This window comes from Panthera pardus, unplaced genomic scaffold (genome assembly GCF_024362965.1).
Source record: "Panthera pardus isolate Hobbes unplaced genomic scaffold, ASM2436296v1 HiC_scaffold_22, whole genome shotgun sequence".
In the NCBI taxonomy this organism is placed as follows: Eukaryota; Metazoa; Chordata; class Mammalia; order Carnivora; family Felidae; genus Panthera; species Panthera pardus.
In genome coordinates, this window is record NW_026526788.1 from 47,612,041 (window position 1) to 47,635,490 (window position 23,450).

The window sequence follows — 23,450 nt, forward strand, 5'->3', positions numbered from 1 at the left end:
TGTCATCAAAGGGAAGGCTTAACCACAGCAAGAGAATTTCACCTATAGGCCTCCTCTAACAAATGTCATTTAAGCTGATATCTAAAGGATAAGTCATGGCTAGAAGGGCTACTTTTGAGTGAGAATGGAGAAAGGAGAGACTATTCCAGGCTTAGATTCCTGGCAAGAACATGCGGGCAAGAGTGATTGTGGAACATAAGAATGGTTGGTCCAGATTAAGAATAGTGGGAGTTGACTCAGATGATAACATAGGAGGCTCCTGAACTTCCCTCCTCCCACAGACACACTAAATGTACAGCCACACATACAGCAATTCCCTCTGAAAGAAATCCAAAAACTAGCTGAGGGACTCCTACACATCAAGCAAATGTGAAAATACCCACAGCAAAATGGGTAGAAAAGCTAAGACGTACTCTCACCATAAACAGGACAACATTTAGTATCCCAACTTATAAGACTCCCACCAAAGTGATGGGGTCCAAAACACCTAGTTCTGAAAGCCAGTGAAGCTTGTGTCCATGAGACTCACAGAACTATAGCAAACAAAGAAATAGTTCTTAACAGTATGTGAGCAGTTGCTATGGCTATCCCCCCAGGCCCAGTGTAAATGAACAGGAAATAAGGTCCATCTTCCAGTCTTTTTTTAAAAAAATTTTTTTTAACGTTTATTTATTTTTGAGACAGAGAAAGAGCATGAACAGGGGAGGGGCAGAGAGAGAGGGAAACACAGAATCCGAAACGGACTCCAGGCTCTGAGCTGTCAGCACAGAGCCCGACGTGGGGCTCGAACTCACGGACTGTGAGATCATGACCTGAGCCGAAGTCGGACGCTTAACCGACTGAGCCACCCAGGCACCCCTTCCAGTCTTTTTTAATATTTGGACATATGATTTCTTATGATAAAAGTACACAATTTAGTTGTTACTGCTATGTAAATAGGATTTGGTTTTATATATGACTGAAGTCCTCATTCAACCTCCCACTGATACAGTGCTAACATATGCACCCCTAAGTTTTCCTGTAGTCAATTTGGACATTTGCTTCATATACGTACAGAATGTAAAATGGATAACAAAAGTAATTTCTTAACATTGTTAAGTTAAACTTGTAACGGTGCCCAACTGAGCGATCAAGTAAGACTTAAAAGCATTCAGATCATTGGCTGAATTCACTTAGAAGGATACAATAGGAACCATAGCTTACTTGAAGGGCGGTGTCAAGCATCCTTCTTCAGTGGGAGTTGTCCTTGCGGTATTCTACATAGTCACCCAGGAGCTATTATCTTTGGCTCTCCAAGATGACATCTCGGGTGGAAGGAGACAAGATCTACATGTCCCACAAAGGCCAATATCTCTTGAATAATGTATTTTCAAAATTCATGTTTATCCTGGGACTTTAAATGTGAACCTACTTGGGAATTGGGTTGTTGCAGATGTAATTAGTTAAGATGAGTAAGTGGGTCCTTACTCCAATATTACTGGTGTCCTTCTAAGAGGACCTTCTCCAGAGGACTGGCGTCCTTCTGTATGTCTATTCATACAGACATACAGATGAAGAGAGAGAGAAAGACATTGGAGTGTGTCAAAGACTGCCATCAACCACCACAAGCTATAAAAGGGAAAGACAGATCCTTTCCTTGAGCCTTCAGAGAGAGCATCGCTCTAATGATACCTTGATTTCAAACTTCTAACATCTAGAACTATGAGAAAATGAGTTGCTGTTGCTTTAAGCCACCCAGTTTGTGGTAACTGTTATGTCATCCCTTGCAAACTAGTACAGGTGACTTCTAAGGTAAGGGAAGCCCAAAATTATGGCTTCTCATCAGGTATTAGTTCCTTATATGGAGAAGCAGCCAACCACTCATGGGTCACAATTGGCTTTTCATATTTATGAGATTTACAGGGGAACAATTCTAGAAAGTAAACAGAAGATCAAGTCAACATGCAGAAAAGGAAGGAACTTGGATAATTCTTTACCAACAAACATAAAAGGAAGTATTTGCTAATTTAAACAGACTGCTGTCATCCTCTTTTGCACTTAGAGGAGTTAAATCCTCACTATTACTATGGGTCTTTTACTCACACACAGGTTGTAGATTGGCTGGATATGATGCGATATGATAGCCGTGGCTCTGGCTGAAGATTAGCTTCAGGGGTGCTGCACATGTCTTCTCAGATTTCAGAGATATGTGGCCAACTGGAGCATGATCTGCTCATGGCTGATGGATGGATGTAGTGCAAGAAACTAAGCCAAACCAAACCAATCCATTTAAAGCCTTGACTTGTATAATGTCTACTAACATTCCACTAATCAAGCCCTACCTCAGTGGGATGAGGAAACATACTTGGCCTGCTCTAGAAACAAGTATTGCTACATCACATGGCAAAGGACATGGATATATACTTATTACAGGGAAGAGGTGAAGAATTGGGAATGATAAACTGGTCCTCCTTGATAACCCTCTTTCAGTTGTGAAAGGTGAATGCTACCTTCTATTTCCTCTGACTTTGTCTCAAACAAAATCCATGAAGAATAACTAGAAAAAAGAGAATCTTTGTCTGAGAATATAAGAAGAATTTGGTGGTTTGATGGGGGATGGAAGAGGGAATTTTGAGGGGGTTAAGAAAAGGCTATGACAAAGATAATCAAAGACAGAGAAAGGGAAAGAATAGAATATGGTGGAAGTGATATGGCACGATATCCAAGTCTAGGAGAACAGAAGCAGTATAGCTTATTCTGTCTGGTTCTGTCTCTTGGGATATTCACTTTTAAGCCATCACATAAGATATCTACTTTGAAGCCACCACCTAGACCATCTAGAGAGACCATCTAGAAAAACTGTATGGAGACCTAGATACTGGAGGAGCCCTCAGCTCTTTGAATCTTTGTAGTTCAGATACCAGTCATGTAAGTGATGAGACCTTCGACCCCAGGCCCAGTTATTGTCTGACTGCAACTGCATGAAAGATTCTGAGTGGGAACCACCTAGCTGAGCAGTATTCCCTGGAATAAACCTCATTTTGCCATGGTATAGAATTCTCTGTATGTATTGCTGAATTCTTGCTAATTTTGTGTTAAAGATTTTTGTATCTATATTTATGAGGAAATTCTGCCTGCAGTTTTCTTTATATACTGTCTTTGGTTTTAGTATCAGGGCATGATATGGACTAAACTGTGTCCCCCCAAATTTATATGTTGGAGCCCTAACCCCCCATGTAACTATATTGGATACAGGAAATTTAAGGTGGTAATTAAGGTTGAATGAGATCATAAGGGTACAGTCTTAATTTGCTAGAGCTGATGCTCTTACAAGAAGAGGTAGAGACACCAGAGTTATCTCTATCATGTGATATTGTGAGAAGGTAGTTGTCTGCAAACCAGGAAGAGAGCTCTCACCAGAACTTGACCAAGATCAAGTGATCAGCATGTTTTATAGGCACTTGAAAGTAATGTGATTTCTTTGTTGTTGGGTGGGTATTCTATAATTGTTAGTTAGAACCTGATGGTTGATGATGTTGAGTTTGTCTATATCCTTACTGCATTTTTCTTTTTTTGTCTACTTGTTCTGTCAATTGTTGCGAGAGGGATGGTGAAGTATCCAAGTGTAATTATTAATTGTCTTTTTTGCTTTTCAGTTCTATCAGTTTTTAGGTTATGTATTTTGCAGCTCTCTTGTTTGGTGCACACATTTAGGATTGCTGTGTCTTGATATATTGACGTTCTCATTATTGTGTAATGTCCCTCTTTGACTTTGGTAATTTTCTTTGCTCTGAAGTGTCCTCTGTCTGATATTAATATAACCACTCCTGCCTTCGTTTGATAAGTATTTGCATGGAAGTCTTTTCCTATCCTTTTACTTTCAAACTGCCTATATTGCTGTATTCAAAGTGAGTGCTTATAGATATCATATAATTGGATGATGTTTTAAAATCCATTTTATCAATATTTAAATTGGTGTTTTCATATTTAATGTAATTTTTGATGTTTTAGGGTTTAAGTGTGCTATTTTACATTTTGTTTTCTGCTTGTTTTTCATTTCCATGTTTTCTTTTTCCTGTCTTCATGTGGGTTACTTGAATTTTTTTAATAATTCAATTTTTATTTATCTATAATGCTTTTGAGTGTATCTTTTTATATCTTTTTAGTGGTTGCTCTAGGTATCATTTCCTATGTTTAGAGAACTTCCTTTGGTCATTCTTTTAGGATAGATAAACTGGTGACAAATTCTTTTAGTTTTCCTTCATTTGAGAATGTCTTTATTTCCCCTTCATCCCTAAAGGTTATTTTCACTGGATGTAGGATTCTGTGTATTGATAATACTTTTCTTTCAGCACTTGAAAAATATTGTGCTACTTCCTCTAGCCTCCATGGTTTGTAATGAGAAATTTACTGTCATTTGAATTGTTCTTTACCCTGCGAGTAAAGAACAAATGCGAGTTTGGGGAACCTGGGTAATGTGTTGTTTCTCTCTTGATGCTTTCAAATTTTTCTTTCTCTTCAATTACCAGAAATTTGAATATGACATGTATTGGTATGGATTTCTTTGAATTTATCCTATTTAGAATTTATTCATCTTCTTGAATTTGTAAGTTGTATTGTTTGCCAAACTTAAGAAGTTTTCAGCCTTTGTTTCTTCCAAGTCCTTTTCCAGTCCCACTCTGTTTCTCCTCTTTTTCAGACTCCAATGACACAAATGTTAGATCTTTTGTTATAGTTCCACAGGTCCATGAGGTTATATCTTTTTTTTTTCAGTCCATTTTCTTTCAGATTGGTAATTTCTATTCTGTCTTGTTAAATTTTTAAAAATGTTTATTTATTTTTGAGAGAGAGAGAGAGAAAGAGTGAACAGAGGAGGAGCAGAGAGATAGGGAGACACAGAATCAGAAGCAGGCTCCAGGCTCCAAGCTGTCAGCACAGAGCCTGACACAGGGCTCGAACTCACAAACTGCAAGATCATTACCTGAGCCGAAGTTGGACACTTAACTGACTGAGCCACCCAGTCGCCTATTATTCTATCTTGAGTTCATTGATTTGTTCCTTTATCTTCTGCATGCTGCTGTTCAGTACATCCATTGAATTTTTTAAGAAATTTAGTTATGATATTTTTCAGTTCCAAAGTTTTCATTTGGAATTTTCATTCTAATTTATGCCTGTTATTTCTTGACTGGAATTTCTTTCTTTTTTTTAAATTTTTTTAATGTGTATTTATTTTTGAAGGAGAGAAAGACAGAGTGTGAATGGGGGAGAGGCAGAGAGAGAGTGAGAATCAGAAGCAGGCTCCAGGCTCTGAGCTGTCAGCACAGAGCCCGACGCGGGGCTGGAACTCACAAACCGTGAGATCATGACCTGAGCTGAAGTCGGACACTCAACCAACTGAGCCACCCAGGTGCCCCTCTTGACTGGAATTTCTATTTTTAAATTTGTTTCAAGCATGTTTGTAATTGCTTATTGAAGCATTTTTGTGATGGCTGCTTCATACTCTGTCAAGTAATTCTAATACCTTGATGTACACTAATTGTCTTATTTAAGTTGAGCTCTTCCTTGTTCTTGGTATGGCAAATTATTACCAACTGAAACCTGGGCATTTAGCTCTTATTTAAACTTTGGGTTTTATCTGGTGTTCTTTGACACTGTTCTGGCAGAGTAAGAGAGAGCTTCATCTTATTACCACAGATGGATTTCCCACTTGAGCTTTCAACTCTACCTTAATAACATAATGCAGTTGGGAGTAACTGAAGTTGGTATGTTACTACCTTAGTAACATAATGCAATTTACTTTGTAAATTCTGGGAGGATTATATGTACCCTATCTTTGAAGATTTTCATGGAGGATAATGGACATTTGGGAGTCCATGTTATTATATTTGTGTATGTAATGAAAGGGTAGCTATGATTTTTATATTATAATTTTCTTTTTTTTAACAATGCCCAATTAGTAGCCATAGGGATCCTAGAGGGACATTGACCTCTAAATAGCTTTGTTCTGTCTTCTAACGAGGCCTAGCATGTCTGGGGCCCGCCCCCTGGCCCTGGTTGATCCTGATTGGTGTTAAGAGAGTCCATTGCTAAAAATATGATGGTGAAAATTAAATTCACTTTCATCTCGGCTTCCAATGACATGTGTGTTCTTCTCAACCTAGAGAGGTCAGGAAGCGGAAATGCATTTTACCTGCCCTGGAATTCATTTAAGAAGAATACCATGTATAAGAGACCAGTTTGAGTGAGGAGGCTAATGTCTTCCACCATGCCCCAGAGCATTTGCCCAGCAAGCAGGGTCTCCTGCTGGTGGTGGCTGATGTAGGAGCAGAATGTGAGTTTGGGGAACCTGGAGGCTGCAAGGAAGGTATGAAAGCTTTTTGGAGTTCCAAATTAACTCATTCCCAGATTCCAGTAGAACACTGAGGACTATATGTATGTGATCTCCTTTCTTTCCCAGGATTTCATCAGGCAAGATTGCCATGGAGCTTTCCCTTTGGTTTACCCCAGTTTTGGTAAGTTCTGATTTTGTATGAAGAAGCATGCTTAGTCAACGTGATGCACATTTTGGACTTTTCTCTAGGACAAATTAGGGTCATTTCAAATGCAAATGTTTCTCTCTCTCTCTCTCTCTCTCTCTCTCTCTGTCTCTCTCTGTCTCTCTCTGTCTCTCTCTCTCTCTCTCTCTCTCTTTCTCTCTCTCTCTCTCTCTCTCACACACACACACACACACACACACACACACTTCTAAGTTCCTAGACCAGCATTTTGGTTTGCTGGAAGAATGAGGAGAGGGAGACCAAGTTCTGCTTACTGTGAGTTGCATCTGGGTAAGTACATGGCCTTAGTGTGATTGAGTTATTTTGCCATTAAATTTATTGTAAATTGAAGCAGAATCCGTTCCTCTTCAAGCTGATTTACTATACTTAAAATAATGGGGTTTGGCTAAATCAGAACTAGTTCAGAAATCTGAGATGAACACTAGTTGACCAGAACGACAAAGCCTCACATAGAGAAGTTTATGGATTTAAAGGGTAATGGAGTATTTTATTTAGGTAGACAGTAGAAGAGACAGTGAATCAGAAAGTAATTGCCAGAGTCAAGGCATGGAATTTCTCTTTCTGTCCTCAGGCTAGTATCTCTAAAAGTATGTACTAAAAGGGTCAGAAGATAGAGATTCTCCCTTAGACTGACCACTTAGCACAGGAGGAAGGGAAAACTCTCCTTTCTTACTGACTGGTCTCAAGCTCTGTAGGAAAATGACCTGGCTTCTATCTCCCACAGTATAATTAAAGTCCATCTGATACTCTAGTACTCTCACTTTAGAGGGCTGCATCTGGGACCATAGGAAGTTTTCCTGTAAGTAATGTTATGACATCAAATATGGATAAAAAATCCTAAGGACATCATGGGGGAATAATTTTTTGTGGGATGACCTACTCATGACTGTAGTTTTTTTTTTTTTCCCTAAGGCTACAGTTTTCCTTTTGCAATATTCACCCTTTGATGATATTGATGATATCAGTGGTATCTTACCAATAATATGTTGCATGATCAGATATAAAAGTAAAAGAAGGGTTTTTTTTCCTGCTCGGCAATAGAGTACAGAAAAAATGGCTAACACTCTTAAAATTATCCTTTATGAAAACTTGTAACCATGTGCACAGTTCTTTTTTTTTATCATTTAACATAAATATATTCAAGATAAAATAATTTATTTTTACTTAATAAAGTATAAAAACTAGACATAAAATATAATATTTAAAATAATTAAAAAATCCAGTCACCACGCTTATACTATTTTATTTTTTATTCGTTTTTTCCCCTTCTTAAATTTGAAAAAAATTATAGTTGACACACAACGTTACATTAATTTCAGGTATACAATATAGTGATTCAGCAACTCTATATGTTATGCTATGTTTACCACAAGTGTAACTACCCTCTGTCATCATACAACACTATCGCAATATCATTGACTGTATTCCCTATGTTATACCTTTCATCCCTGTGACTTATTCATTCCATAACTGGAAGACTGTATCTCCCACTCCCCTTCATCCATTTGATGACACTGTTTTATATGTTTCCCAAAGTTCTTAATTCTTCAGTCATGATATTCTACAAAATAGCTCACAGAGTTGAAGAAATGGAAAAGTCAGTGATAGGGGATACACGAAACTGGACAGAAGTTCAGGAATTCACTCTGGAAGGCTTTCCGGCTGTCCAGAACCTTGGAAAGGTTCTCTTCCTGGTACATCTGCTGGCATACCTGGCCTCCATCATGGGAAATACACTCATAATCACCATTACCTGGACTGACCATCGCCTCCAGACACCCATGTACTTCTTCCTCCGCAGTTTCTCCTTTTTTGAATGCTGTTTTGTAACCACTGTTATTCCTAAATTGTTGGCCATCTTTCTGTCAGGGAGGCAATCAATTTCTTTTGTGGCTTGCTTCACACAAGCCTTTGTCTTTCTTTTCCTGGGAACAACTGTTTTCTTCCTTATGGCGGTATTATCCCTAGATAGGTACCTGGCCATTTGCAAACCTCTGTATTACTCAACCATCATGAACCCAAGGATGTGTTTCCTTCTGGTCACTGCCTGCTTATCTTTGGGATTTGTCCTCATGGTGGTTCCAATTATAATGCTTTCCCAGTCATCCTTCTGTGGCTCCCATGTCATCCCTCACTTCTTTTGTGATTTTGGGCCACTGATTCATCTCTCTTGTTCTGACACCAGATCTACTGAAATGTTGGCCTTTATCCTTGCTTTGTTTATCCTTTTGACATCCCTTATCGTAACCATCATTGCATACAGCAACATAGTAGTCACAGTTGTGCGACTTCCGTCAGCCAAGGAGCGACAGAAAGCTTTCTCCACCTGCTCCTCTCACCTCATTGTCCTCTCTCTGATGTATGGCAGCTGTGTCTTTATATACGTGAAACCAAAGCAAACAAACAGGCTGGACTCTAACAGGGAGGCTGCCCTTGTGAACACGGTGGTGACTCCGCTGCTGAACCCTGTCATCTACACTCTGCGGAACAAGCAGGTCCATCAGGCTCTGAGGGATGCTCTGTCCAGGGTTAGATTGCAGAAATAGAACCATAGACTGTCAGAGGGAGAATGCCTCTTCTCCATCTAATGTAATCTCCATCCTATTTCTGGAATCTCTTACATAGTCTTGCAACTGTGTTTTTAAAGTTTCTGCTCGTTTATTCTTAGAATAAGGGCCAATTTATCTTATAATCCAATGTAATCCACTACTTGAAAGCTCTAACATTCTTGTTCATATTGAAATGAAATTATCTTCCTGCTCTGTGATCTTCTGTTCACGAGTTTTAACTCGATAGGATTCAACAAATTTTAATGAGGAGTCTCATATCCATGATTCTGTTTGATGCATGTGAAATCTCAAAGTTGAGAAGGTGTGGTTTCATGTATCTACTTGTGGTAAGTACATAGGGATGGAAAATGAAATTCACAAGAATTAAGAATATCAAGTTGGTTCAAGGATAGATGTAACATGGTCACTATATTGATTTTTGAAGGACACATGTACATAACCGTCATGATATTAATAGCATTACTTGAAATGACTCAATGCAATTGTTTTCAATTGTGCATTGTCTGTATATAAATAGAATATAAATCTTTACAATTCTAGTTTACGCTATAATGAAGATACATAAATGTCTCTAATTGAAATTGAAAGTTTCCTTTGGTTATGCTCATCTGCTAGTACTGATTTCAGTACTAAAGACCCGAGGATGGAGTACCAGAGAGAGAGAAGCATTATGATTTCTGGAACAAGGAATTGAGTGGTTAAGATTGTTTCCCTACTACAGAAAAGGAATTGAGGGGAATCTAACCAAAGGTGGAAAGGAGTCTGATTGTGACTGTAGAGTCTTTCTAAGTAAATCTATAAGCAAGTATCTTTATTTGTGAAATGAGAGCTTTGATGTGATAATCTCTGGCTGTCCATTATTAGTACTAGTGTGAAATGACACGGCTGATACCAAACATGACACAAAGACACACTGTAATAGAAATACAACTTGAGCGTAGAAAAGAGAAAATGATGAGATGTTTTTGTTTGTTTTAATTTTGTTTAGTGTTAAGTTCACGCATGACATCTTTAATGTGTTTTTTGGCCATGTGTATGTCTTCTTTGGGAAAATGTCAGTGCAGGTCCTCTGCCCATTTTAAAATCAGATTATTTTTGGGGCTTTTTTGGGTGTTAAGTTTTTAAATATATTTTGGATATTATCCCCTCATTGGATATGTCATACGCAAATATCTTCTCTCATTCAGTAGGTTACCTTTTGGTTTTGTTGATGGTTTCCTATGCTGTGCAAGTGATGAGATATTTTAATGAAGAATTACAACTATAATTTAGTTATTCAAGATTTTGGTAGGAAAGGATAGATTTGGACACAAGACACAGTAAGAAAAGTCCTTGAGCTGGTGTTTGCTTGGCATAGTTGGCTATCATGCTTTGCTCTGACCACATTATTCTGTGGTTTCAGGCATAATAATTGACTGTGTTATGAAGATTTCTGGCATACAATTACTAATGAATTTGAAGAATAGACTACTCAATTAACACATTTTTGTTCACCCTTTGCACATATAAAAATTTCCAAGTATTTTTTTGTGTAGGCTTATCTCTTTTTATGACATTTGGTATATTCCCTGTGCTCAAAGCATCACATTGTCAATGATTTTTCCCAGAATGGCCAATTAACAGTACAGTTATTGGCAGAAAGGTCTCCCCATAGGAATGCACATGTCAGTGGAGGCTGGTGATGGCAGTTGGGCTGTAGCATGCAGCTTGGAGGCCTAGCTGAAGGTGAGCCCAGTGGTGCAAGCTAGTGACAGGAGTCAAGGCCAAATCTGGGGCCACATGCAGTTAATTCAAAATATATAAAGAACTCATACAAATCAATGATTAAAAAAACACAACTCAAATAAAGTAATTGGCAAAGGACCTGAATAAACATTTTTTCCAAAGAAGACATTTAAATAGCCAATAGGTATATGAAAAGATGTTCAACATCATTAATCATCAGAGAAATACAAATCAAAATCACAATGAGATATTATCTCACACCTAAGCTAGGTTAGAATGGCTATCATAAAAAAGTGAAAGGAAAAGAAGTATTGGTGAGGATGTGGAGAAAGGGGAACTTTGGACACTGTTGATGAGAATTTAAACTGGTGCAATCACTGTGGAAAATAATATGGAAGTTCCTCAGGAAGCTACCTAAGTGTCCATCCATAGATAAGTGGATAAAGAAGCTTTGGTGCATACACACACACACACACACACACACACACAAACACACACAATGGAATAATGCACAGGCAAAAAAAATGAAATATTGCCATTTGCAACAACACGGATGATTTAGGGGATATTGTGCTAAGCAAAATGAGTCATTCAGAGAAAGACAGATACCATATAATTAACTTCTATGTGGAATTTAAGAAATAAGTGAACAAAAAAGAGAGACAAAAAACCAGACTCTTAAATAGAGAACAAACTGGTGATTGCTGGACAGGAGGTGGCAGGGTGGGGGCGGGGAGCGGGGGGGAATGGGTGAAATAAATGAAGGGAATTAAGAGTACACTTTCATGATGAGCACTGAGTTATGTATAGAATTGTTGAATCACTATATTGTACACTTGAAATGAATATAACACTGCATAATTATACTTGAATAAAAAATGGTTGAAAATTTAAAAATATATAAGAAAACTACTGTATAATCCAATGATACTACTTCTGGATATATCTCCAAAGGAGTCGAAATGAAGATATTGAGGAGATATCTGCACTCCCATGTTCCCTGCAGCGTTATTTATTATAGCCAAGATATAGAAATGACATAAGTATCCATTGATGGATGAATGAATAAAGAAAATGTGCACAGCTTTCTGTATGTTAATCATAATTGAATAAAATGGCTTTAAAAAAGAAAATTGCACTTTTTTGATTCAAAATTTTACTGAATAGTTTTAATAGATGAGATGAGTAGAATATTAGACATGCCAGATGAAAAATTAGCATATTCGAAGATATAGAAACTTAAAAACACACACACAAAGAAAAAATAATCCAACTAAAATGATAAGAGCATCAGTGAAATATGGGACAAATTCAGGCAATCCAACAAGCATATAATTCGATTTCTGAAACAGAAGTTTGTATGTGGAGAGGGATGACAAAAAAAGATTTAAGGACACGATGGCCAAAATTTTACAAATTTTCTGAGAACAGAACCAAAGGTCTAAGCAAAACCCAAGCACTAGAAACATGAAAAAATCCACACCAAAATGCATAAAACATTGCTCAAAACCAGAGATAAAGAGAAAATCTTAAAAACAGCCAAAAGGAAAAATTACATGTTTCATACTGAGGAACAAAGATAAAGATGACATAAAATTCTCTTTGGAAAGAAGTAAATGAGAATTCAGTGATACAGGCACTTTTGAAGGACTGTGAATAAAAATCTGCCGACCTAGAATTTGATACCTGTAAAACTGTCAAAAATGAAGGCTTACAAAAGATAAAAGGATTAATCACTAGCAAGCCTACAGAATAATAACTGATAAAGTCAGTCCTTCCAAGAGAAAGAAAATTACACCAGATGAAAATATGCAGAGCTATGAAAAAGAATGAAGAGCACTGGAAATAGTAACTATATGGTAGGTATTTAAGGTATTTATTTTAATTATTTAAATGTCTGAAAGATAATAGACTCCACAAAAATAGTAACAATGCAGTGTGGAGTTCATAACATACGTGGAAGGAAAATATATGACAATAATATCATAAAAGCTGAGGGGGTAGAAATAGAAGTATACTATTATAAGTTTCTTATATGTGAAGTGGTAAAACTATCACTTGGAGGTAGGTAATGATAAGTTAAAGATGTATACTGTAAACACGAAAGCAACCACTGAAATAAAAGTAAAAAGTTATAGCTAAGAAGCCAACAGAAGAGATAAAATGGAATTATCACAATGGGGCAGTAGGAAACTTGGATTGATGTATATCTTCATTATATTCATTATGGTGGTGATTTCATCAGTATTTAAACATGTGAAAATGCCATGCCAAGTCCCTGGAAAAGGCTGGCTGGGCTGCTGAGCCTGCTGGGCCAGACAATAAGAGGCCAGCATGGAAACATATTAAGATGAAGAAACTAGCAGAGACATCAGCTAAAGTAGGTAACTTCAACCCTAGGAAGATCAGCCCTTAAAAAATGTGAGAGGTATCTAAACAGTTACTGGCTGATGAAAGTCAGAGTCAGACAGCCAACCAGAGAAAGGTGTAGCTGTAAACTTAAGTACTGAGCATCTTAAAGCACAGTCCAAGCAGACAGCATACTGGGATGGTGTTTCAAAACTACCAGGACAGGCCTGGAACTTCCTTCAAGCCATGAAGCTGGGGGGAGAAACCTACCATAGCAACTGCAAAGAGCCAAATATCACAGAATTTGTGAAGCTTATGAAGGAGGCTTACCCAGACCACACACAGTTTGAGAAAAACAATCCCCATTATGACCCATCCAGAAAAGAAGACAATCCCAAATGATCCACGGTAGATGTACAATTTGTTCCAGTGATAAAGCATTTCATTACCCTGACTGAGCTCAAAACCCATCACCAAGCCCTTAAAACAATATGGCTCTCTTAGGCAAACCATAAAAGAGACTCTTAACTACAGAGAACAAACTGAGGGTTGTTATAGGTGGGGAATGGGCTAAATGGGTGATGGAGATTAAGGAGAGCACTGTTGTGATGAGCACTGGGTGTTGTATGTATGTGATGAATCACTAATTTCTACTCCTGAAACTAATATTACACTATATGTTAACTAACTGGAATTTGAATAAAAACCCAAAACATTAAAAAAAATAACATGCCAAAATGTATCAAATTATACACTTTAAATATGTCCATTTATATCAATGATCACTTAAAGCTGTTTAAAAGATAATAGAGCTGATTGTAATGCAATATTGAAAATGCATGGTTAATTCAAAAGAAAATAGGAAAGAAGAATGTGAAATATATAGCAGGGGACAAATAAAAGGAAACATCAAGATGGTAGTTAGGGTACCTGGGTGGCTTAGCCAGTTAAGTGACTGATTCTTGATTTTGTCTCAGGTCATGATCTCATGGTCATGAGACCAAGCCCTGCATCAGGCTCAATGCTGGGTGTGGAGCCTGCTTAAGATTCTGTCTCTCCCTCTCCCTCCACCCCTCTCTCCCCTCTCTCTCTCTCTCAAAAATAAAAAGATGGTAGAGTTATATCTAACCTTATAATAATGACATTACATGTAAATGGACTAAGCACTCCAATTAAAAAAGGGGACAGAGAGAGAGAGAGAGAGAGAGAGAGAGAGAGAGAGAGAGAACTACATTGGGTAAAAAGGAAGACCTTACCATGTGCTGGTTATAAGAATAACGTTTAAATATATACAGTAAGAAATTCCAAGAAACATCAAGCAAAAGAAAGCTTGTGTGACCATAGTAATATATATTAAAAAAATAGACTTCACAGTGTATTTTCAGAGATTAAGAGGTACATTTATAATGATAAATGAAATCACCAGGAAGACATAATTTTATATGTATATTCACATAATGATAGAGCTTAAAATTCATGAAAGAAAAGTTGGAAGAACTAAAGTAAAAAGATCCACAAATATAGAGGTTTTAACATCATTATTTCAGTAATTAATACAACAAACAGAAAAAAAATCAGTACACATAGAGATTTGCATGACTATCAACTAAGTGCACTTAATTGATAATTGTAGATTGTTATATTTAGCACCTGAAGATACACATTATTTTCATGTGTACATGGAAATTGCACTACTAGGTATTTACCCAAATGATACAAAAATATTTATCCAAAGGGATACCTGCACCCTGATGTTTATAGCATCATTATCAACAGTGGCCAAATTATGGAAAAAGCCCACATGTCCATAGACTGATGAACAGATAAAGAAGATACGGTATATATATATACAGTGGAATATTAGCCGTAAAAAAGAATGAAACCTTGCCATTTGCAGTTATGTGGATGAAGCCAGTGTGTATTATGCTAAGTGAAATATGTCAGAGAAAGACAAATATCATATGATCTCACTCATATGTGAAATTAAGAAACAAAACAGATGAACATATGGAGAGAGAAAAAAGAGAGGCAAACCATAAGAATGACTCTTAATTATAGAGATCAAACTGAGGGTTGCTGGAGGGGAGGTGGACAGGGGATGGGCTAAATGGGTGATGGTATTAAGGAGGGCACTGTTTTATAGTTTGATTTGAACAGCGGTTACATGGCTATTTATATACTTAGAAAATTATCAACCTGTACAATTAAAACTTGTTCATTTTACAGAATGTAAATTATACCTCATTCAATAAAATACCAAGTTAAAAAGGGAAACAAGCAAAGACAATTGTAAAAATTTAAGCTTGTCTTTCTTGACATACGCAATTCGGGATTTTGTAAATTTTACCATTCTAGACCACTCATGGAAAATATACCTTTGAAGACTTGTACAAAGAATTGTGTGGGCTATTGATAATGACAGTTGTATGTTACCATATGCAGTGAAATGGCAATTATGTTATATTTCTGCTGAAATTTCTCATTTCCAAATATGGACAATTAAATGTCCTCTGGGACTCTTATGATTTTAGTTCCTGCTTCCTTTTTTCATACTCCTCTAAATGAATTCTCAGTGTTCCAGAGGTTTGTCCTTTTGGACCCTGTGTGTCTCATTGGGGATGGTAAATAATCCTGTAGTAAATATATCATCAGGGCATTTGAATGTATTCTCATTTATGAATGCAATGATCCTCAGCTACTCTGAAAGGTGGGGAGCAACTGGTTGATGGGAAAGTGACTAACGAGTCCAAAGGAAAGTGACCTTTGTTATCTCTTCTTCCTGACTTTCTTGTGCTATGGATGCATAACTGACCAAATTTGATGTTTATGATGGACTGGGTCATCGTATGCCATAGACTGGATATAAATATGTTCAGGAATTTTAAATGGTTGCATCAGCAAATTCTGGTGCATATTTGCGATACTTTCTATTGTCTTGATCTAGGATTTATCAGTCCAGTTGCTATAGGGGAAAACTATGACTGTTAATCCTCCAGAGTTTAGAAATCTCTGTCTTCCATGAAAAAAAAATCAGCCTTAATCATTTCCTATTAATTTAAGACATAAGGCATTTATTGATTTCTTCAATAGTTCAAGGAAAAGTACGTCTCATTTAAGAGTGTTCTTCCCCACACTGCGTTCCATTAGCCTAGGAGAAAATTCCTGGCTGTCGGAAGAAAAGAGAAGCATATTGTCAAAGAAACTGTTTCCTGTAAGCTGCTTCTTGGTGAGTACTTGACTATGAGGATACTTGCAACCTAACAGGTCACATATTTAAAGCAGAGACTTGTTATGTTTAAGTTTGTATTGTGGGTCATGCATAGTTACTGTAATAGGTTTAGCTAAATCAAAGAATTAAGTAAAGTACAATTTAATTATGGTGACTTACTCACTAGAGCACTGATTTCCAATGGATGCCCAGATTCGTTCCCCAAAGATTACATATCAATTCATCTGGCTTCTAGGTACACACTGGCATTAACAAAACAAAGCAAAACAAAACAATGTTCCTCTAGTGATTGCAAAGGGGATACAGGTGTAATTCCATCACACCAAAATCTTCTGGTGTAACAAAAATATTCCCAGAAAACAATATTGAAGGGTAATTTATGACTAAGAGCAGAAGGAAGAATTTTTCTCTCAGGTGGGTAGAGTGAGAAGGAAACTGACTCACCCATTAAATGTTTATTCATTGATTCTGAACAACCAAGTCATGTAACCATGCCTCTAGCCCCCAACATTTAGACATGGTTTCTCTTAAACCCAAAGACTGGGTAGTTATGAGATATTGTGATAAACTAGGTTTCCTCCTTACTCTTTTTTTGAATATGAAATTTATTGTCAAATTGGTTTCCATACCACACCCAGTGCTCATCCCAACAGGTGCCCTCCTCAATGCCTATCACCCACTTTCCCTCCCTCCCACCCCCCATCAACCCTCAGTTTATTCTCAGTTTTTAAGAGTCTCTTATGGTTTGCCTCCCACCCTCTCTAACTTTATTTTTCCCTTCCTCTCCCCCATGGTCTTCTGTTAAGTTTCTCAGGATCCACATAAGAGTGAAAACATACGGTATCTGTCTTCCTCTGTAGGACTTATTTCACTTAGCATAACACTCTCTTGCTTACTCTTAAGGTCTTGGGTAAAGAACTCAGGCTGAACCAACTTCATGTCAGGAAAATAACTGGTTTGGAACATGCTAATAGGAAAATGATCTCCTTGCCAATTTCTTTTTCTTTTCTTTCCTTTTCTTTCCTTTTCTTTTCTTTTCTTTTCTTTCTTTCTTTCTTTCTTTCTTTCTTTCTTTCTTTCTTTCTTTCTTTCTTTCCCTTTCTTTCTTTCTTTCTTTCATGTATATATTTATAGAGTGTGCACAAGTGGGGGAGGGGCAGAGATAAAGAGAGACAGAATCCCAAGCAGGCTCCACACCATCAGTGCAGAACCTGATGTGTGGCTGGAACTTATGAACTGTGAGATTGTGAACTGAACCCAGATCAAGAATTGGATGCTAAACCGACTGAGCCACCCAGGTGCCCCCCCGCCCACAGTTTCTATTTCCAGAGGACTGAAGTCAGTACATAGGAGAGCTTCATATATTGCATATTATACCTGAAGTATAGAAATTAAAACTGTGACCCCATAAAAATATTCTTTGTGGGATGATAATCTTCATTGTTATCTGTTGGTTTTATACATTATGTGTAAACAATAATTTTCAATTTGCATTCTTTACCTTATGGACTTATTAAAAATATTTTCCGGGGCGCCTGGGTGGATCAGTCGGTTGAGCATCCGACTTCGGCTCAGGTCATGATCTCACAGTTTGAGTTCGAGCCCCATGTTGGGCTCTGTGCTGATAGCTCAGAGCCTGGATCCTGCTTCAGATTCTGTGTCTCCATCTCTCTCTGCCCTATCCCCACTCATGCTCTGTCTCTCTCTGTCTTAAAAATAAATAAAATATTAAAAAAATATTTTCCAAAAAAGTAAAGTTGCACATTAAAATTTATTTTCAAAAATAAACAATAAGCCTTCAATTTTTACAATTTAATAATAGAAAAAGTTCAAAATCTTTTATAATACAGCATTTAAATGATACAAAATAAGCCCTCATTCAGAGTTGTAGCTGCAAGTAGTAGTTATTTTTTTAATAGTGGCCATGATTTAAATTTTTTATTCTTTGATGATAGGAATCACTTGATGATAGTGTTGTCTGTTTAACAGATCCAACAGAGTTGATGACAGAGAAATGGAGATAAACATGGAGGTGAGGAATGAGACAACAATCCAAGAATTCATTCTAGAAGGGTTTCCTGCCATCCAGTACCTGGGGAACATCTTCTTCCTGATGCATCTGCTGGCATATCTGGCCTCTATCACAGGAAATATGGTGATCATCATTATCACTTGGGTTGACCATCGCCTCCAGACACCAATGTATATTTTACTCAGCACTTTCTCCTTCTCTGAATGCTGTTTTATTACCACAGTTATTCCTAAACTGCTGTCCATCTTTCTTTCAGGAAGGCAAACAATTTCCTTTACTTCTTGTCTCACACAAGCCTTTTCTTTTCTGTTTTTTGGGTCAATAATTTTTTTCCTGATGGCTGTGATGTCCTTGGATCGATACCTGGCCATTTGCAAACCTCTGCACTACCCGGCCATCATGAACCTGAGGGTTAGTTTCTTTCTGGCTTTCTTCTTCAATGCTTTGTCCTTCATCTTGATCACTGGTCTGGTGCTCAAGGTTTCTCAGTTATCCTTCTGTGGCCCCAATGTCATCTCTCATTTCTTTTGTGACCTCGGCTCCCTGATTCATCTCTCTTGTTCTGACACTGGGTCTGTTGAAATATATGTCTTCTTCCTTGCTCTGCTTGTCATTCTGATATCTCTCATTTTAACCATCATTGCATACAGCAATATAGTAGTCACAATTGTGCGACTTCCATCAGCCAAGGAGCGACAGAAAGCTTTCTCCACCTGCTCCTCTCACCTCATCGTCCTCTCTCTGATGTATGGCAGCTGTGTCTTTATATACGTGAAACCAAAGCAAACAAATAGGCTGGACTCCAACAGGGAGGCTGCCCTTGTGAACACAGTGGTGACCCCACTGTTGAACCCTGTCATCTACACTCTGCGGAACAAGCAGGTCCACCAGGCTCTGAGGGATGCTCTGTCCAGGGTGAGGTTGCAGAAACAGAGCTTTGGAGGGTAAGTGGATCTTCTTGGTCTTCTAGTTCAATTTCCCATTATTGCAGAAATCTTTCCTATAGAATCTCTACATATAGTGATCTAGCCTATGCTAATTTCATCTAGATGGGTACTATCTTACTTTGCAATGCAATACTTTTCACTATTTGAAAATTCATCTTAGTTCTCTATATTATGCTGAAGGATATCTTGATTTTCTACTCAGTGGTCTTTTATGAATTCAATTCAAACAACTAGGTTCTCTGTGGAGAACCTAGTATACATAAATCATAAAATATAATTTTTTTAAGCTAAGAATTTAAAAAGTTGTCAATAAAATAATAATAATAATAATAATAATTGCTGGTACAGTCTTATGCTTGAGTTTTCTGATACCTAAGAAAACATAGAAAACATTACCATTTTATGTATTCATGGTTTGAAATTTTAGAAACAAATTGTTTCTGAAAATTACATAAAGTCATATAATAGCCTAATGAAAATTAATGGTATTTCATTAATTGTATCTTTTATGTAAATGAACCAGCAGTAGGCTGGTTCTTTCTTTGGGTCAATTGGTTTTAGAGGCATAAGTAGCTCAGGGTAACCTAGAGGTGGTTAGGCACTTTGACATTGTCATCTTCTAGTGTATCAAATGTAACCAATAAAATTGTCTTTAATTCTTTCTTGAAACATAAATAAAAGGCAAAACTTTTTAATTTGTTCAACTTTTCCCCCTGTAATTGATATTGCCAAGCCTTGGTCCCAGTAGGTTACTGAAAAATAGGTGATCCCACTACCAGATTCTCTCCCCACATGTAAGAGATATTTTCTCCCAATGTGATTTTAGGTGTGGGAGCTGCCACCATCTTTCAGGTTAAGCTAAATTATGGTCAACATTTTATGCAGCAAACTAACAGAACTCATAATTAGGAAAGTTTAAAAGGAAAATGAATGCATTGATAATTAAAAAATGGATTAAAATTGGGTCAGTTATGGTGTTTGTAGCTTCTTGGAGTAGGTGGCTCCCTCCCCACTGAAGACAATTGGCCCTAATGGGAAGTAGTACCTGTCACATCTGACACGACATGTACATGGTGTGCATTTGATTTTTACTGTGTCTGATTTGATTGTGTATATTCCTTTCCTGCTTGATTTGAGAATTCCTTATATTTAAGGCATATTCTGATTAGGAAGAACTTTAGACTATCAAAGAATGTTGAGTGATTTAGATTTTTATGTCTGGGAATTTTCTGATTATAAACTGTCCTGGGGGTTATGGTCTTCCAAGGACTGTTGTGTCTATGTCCCTCCTTTCTCCAAAGAAGAAGATAATTTCTGAACCTAATCTAAAGGCAGGGAACTCCTGAGAATTATCTGCTTTTGGTTTCTGTGCATTAGATAAAATAGCCACCTCTTCCAATTTTCACAGCCTGACCTCATGAACCAGACTAGTGTAGGGGATGAACCTCTAGGTATTTTTGTAGATGCTGTTTATTAAGTTGAGGTAGTTACCCTGTACTCCTAGCTTATTATGAGTTTATTTTTGTTTTTTATCATGAATGAGCAGGGAAGATACTCCTTGCTTGACTCAGATGAAGCCACTAGAAGAAGGTATGGTTTTTCTGTTGGTATTTGGATGGAGTAGGGTTAGTATTGATAAAAATTCCGTTATTAGGGCATTCTTCTCCAAGTTTGGGTTAGGGGGAAAAGTTTTTTTTGTTTTTTTTGTTTTAACTATTTAAAAGAATCTGTCGGTTCTGAGTTGGAGGCTTCTGAAGCACCCTGTCTGGGATATATGAAAGGCAATGAGGTATCTCAGTATGTGGATCCTGAGAAACTTAACAGAAGACTACAGAGGAGGGGACAGGGGAAAAGTTACAGAGAGGGAAGGAGGAAAACCATAAGAGACTCTTAAATACTGAGAACAAACTGAGTGTTGATGGAGGGTGGGGGAGAGGGGAAAGTGGGTGATGGTCATTGAGGAGGGCACCTGTTGGGATGAGCAGTGGGTGTTGTATGGAGACCAATTTGACAATAAATTATATTTAATATAAAAAATTAAAAAAAAAAGAAAGGCAATAAAGAAACCCAGGGAAACGACTGCCATATCATTCCTCAAGTCCCAAGGTCCCTAGGCCATCTACTATCTTCTTTCTATTTTTCAGAATCTTTCTGTCATTCTTTGTTGTGTTATGTCCAGGGTATCTAATTTAAAGAGGGAAGACCTGGGGGGGAAAGGGTTATTTCACCTCGTGGAACAGAAAGTCCTTAATTAACTCCTTGAAATCAGTTATTTTAGAATGAAAAGTATTACTTTGTCAAAGATGTTTCTCATATGACAGCCCATGAAAATTGAAGGATTGATTCACAGAGGAAACTTCTTAGTATTAGTAGGTATACAATTTGCAGAGAAGGTGTCAATTTCAGGAGAAATAAACTAGGGAGTTGAAAAAAATTCAATGTTTTGGTTTGAGTTACTCCAGAAGCAGACCCAGAAGCAAGAATTTGAAGACAAGTAGTTTACTGGAGAGTTTATTCTATGAATGACCAGTAGGGAGGAGGGAAAGTGCTATAGTAAAAAGAATTGTGTATTACCAAGCCAGTTACCCTTCTGGGAAATTGGAGCCCAATCTCACTGTGGAATTCTGTGTGCAGTATAATACATTCTTATGAATTATTCAAACCCAGAAGAAAAGAAGATGGGGTGTGTATATAACAATTCTGCACCCATCATCCATTGAGGATTGCTTGTGGGAGTGTTCTTTTGCTAGCCCTTCTGGCTTGTCTTATGCACAGAAAAATGTGCTCCCAGGGCCAAAAATAGTGCACTGACAGAGTTTGCAGGAATTTATAGTAAACAACCTATAGGCTGCCTGTCAAGTTGAATCCAAGGTAATATGGGTGGGGCCTAGCAGTGTCTTCTTCAATCCACCCTTTACACTAATTAGATTCACTTGCCCACCACCTTAAATTCACACTGTTAAAAAAGAATCAGTCAGAAATGAATAATGCAAAACCTGAGATTGGAAACAGGCTTGATGCAATGAACAGTATGCTGGAAGAAACAGAGGAATGAGTTAGTGATATAGAAGACAAAATAATGGAAAATAAGCTGAACAAAATAGAGAAGTAAAAAATTATAGAATATGAGAATAGACTTAGGGAACTCAGCAACTTCATCAAACACAATAACATTCATATTATAGGAGTCCCAGAAGAAGAAGAGAGAGAAAGGGGGCAGAAAATTGAGGAAATAATAGCTGAATATTTCCCTAATCTAGGGAAAGAAACAGATATCCAAATCCAGGAGGCACAAAAAGTTCCCATCAAAATAAACAAAAGTAGGCCAACACCAAGATGTATTGTGGTTAAATTTGCAAAATACAGCAATTAAAAAAAATCCTAAAAGCAGCAAGACAAAAGAAGTCCTTAACTTACAAGGGAAGACTCATAAGGCTAGCTGTAGATTTCTCAATAGAAACTTGGCAACTGGAAGGGAGTGGCATAATGTATTTATAGTACTGCATGGGAAAAATATGCAGTCAAGAATGCTTTATCCAGTAAGGCTATCATTCAGAATAGAAAGAGAGATGAAGAGTTTCTAAGACAAAAACTAAAGGAGTTCATGGCCACTAAACCAGCCCTGCAAGGAATATTAAAGGGGACTCTTTGAGTGTAAAGAAACACCAAAAGTGGGGCGCCTGGGTGGCTCAGTCGGTTAAGCGGCCGACTTCGGCTCAGGTCATGATCTCGCGGTCTGTGAGTTCGAGCCCCGCGTCGGGCTCTGTGCTGACAGCTCAGAGCCTGGAGCCTGTTTCGGATTCTGTGTCTCCCTCTCTCTGACCCTCCCCCGTTCATGCTTTGTCTCTCTCTGTCTCAAAAATAAATAAACGTTAAAAAAAATTAAAAATAAAAAGAAACACCAAAAGTGACAAAGACGAGAAAGAATCTCCAACAGCAATGACAAATCAAGTAATAAAATGTCACTAAATACATATCTATCAATAATTACTCTGTATTGGACTAAATTCTCTAACCAAAAGACATAGGGAGTCAGAATGGATCAAAAAAGCAAGACCCACC

General features: G+C 37.5%; 2 protein-coding genes across 6 annotated transcripts in view; both read left to right on the forward strand.

The window, feature by feature from the left end:
* Positions 1–23,450, forward strand: part of LOC109264583 (olfactory receptor 6C74-like) — an 83,176-nt gene that overhangs the window by 53,058 nt on the left and 6,668 nt on the right. Inside the window, exons 1-5 of one of the 5 annotated variants that reach the window (XM_019444961.2) lie at positions 5,108–5,386; positions 6,141–6,343; positions 6,437–6,491; positions 16,328–16,406; positions 18,399–19,385. In XM_019444961.2, the coding sequence (XP_019300506.1) occupies positions 18,424–19,385 (962 nt within the window). In that variant the 5' untranslated portion in view covers positions 5,108–5,386; positions 6,141–6,343; positions 6,437–6,491; positions 16,328–16,406; positions 18,399–18,423. Of the gene's footprint in view, positions 1–5,106; positions 5,387–6,026; positions 6,344–6,436; positions 6,492–13,047; positions 16,407–18,398; positions 19,386–23,450 lie in introns of those variants that run through there. The other 4 variants (XM_053909707.1, XM_019444962.2, XM_053909708.1 and 1 more) reach the window with 4 other exon arrangements.
* Positions 6,737–10,932, forward strand: LOC109264582 (olfactory receptor 6C74-like). The gene has a single exon (XM_019444957.2). It carries the CDS (start codon positions 8,045–8,047, stop codon positions 9,080–9,082), a length of 1,038 nt encoding a protein of 345 aa, XP_019300502.2. The 5' UTR covers positions 6,737–8,044; the 3' UTR covers positions 9,083–10,932.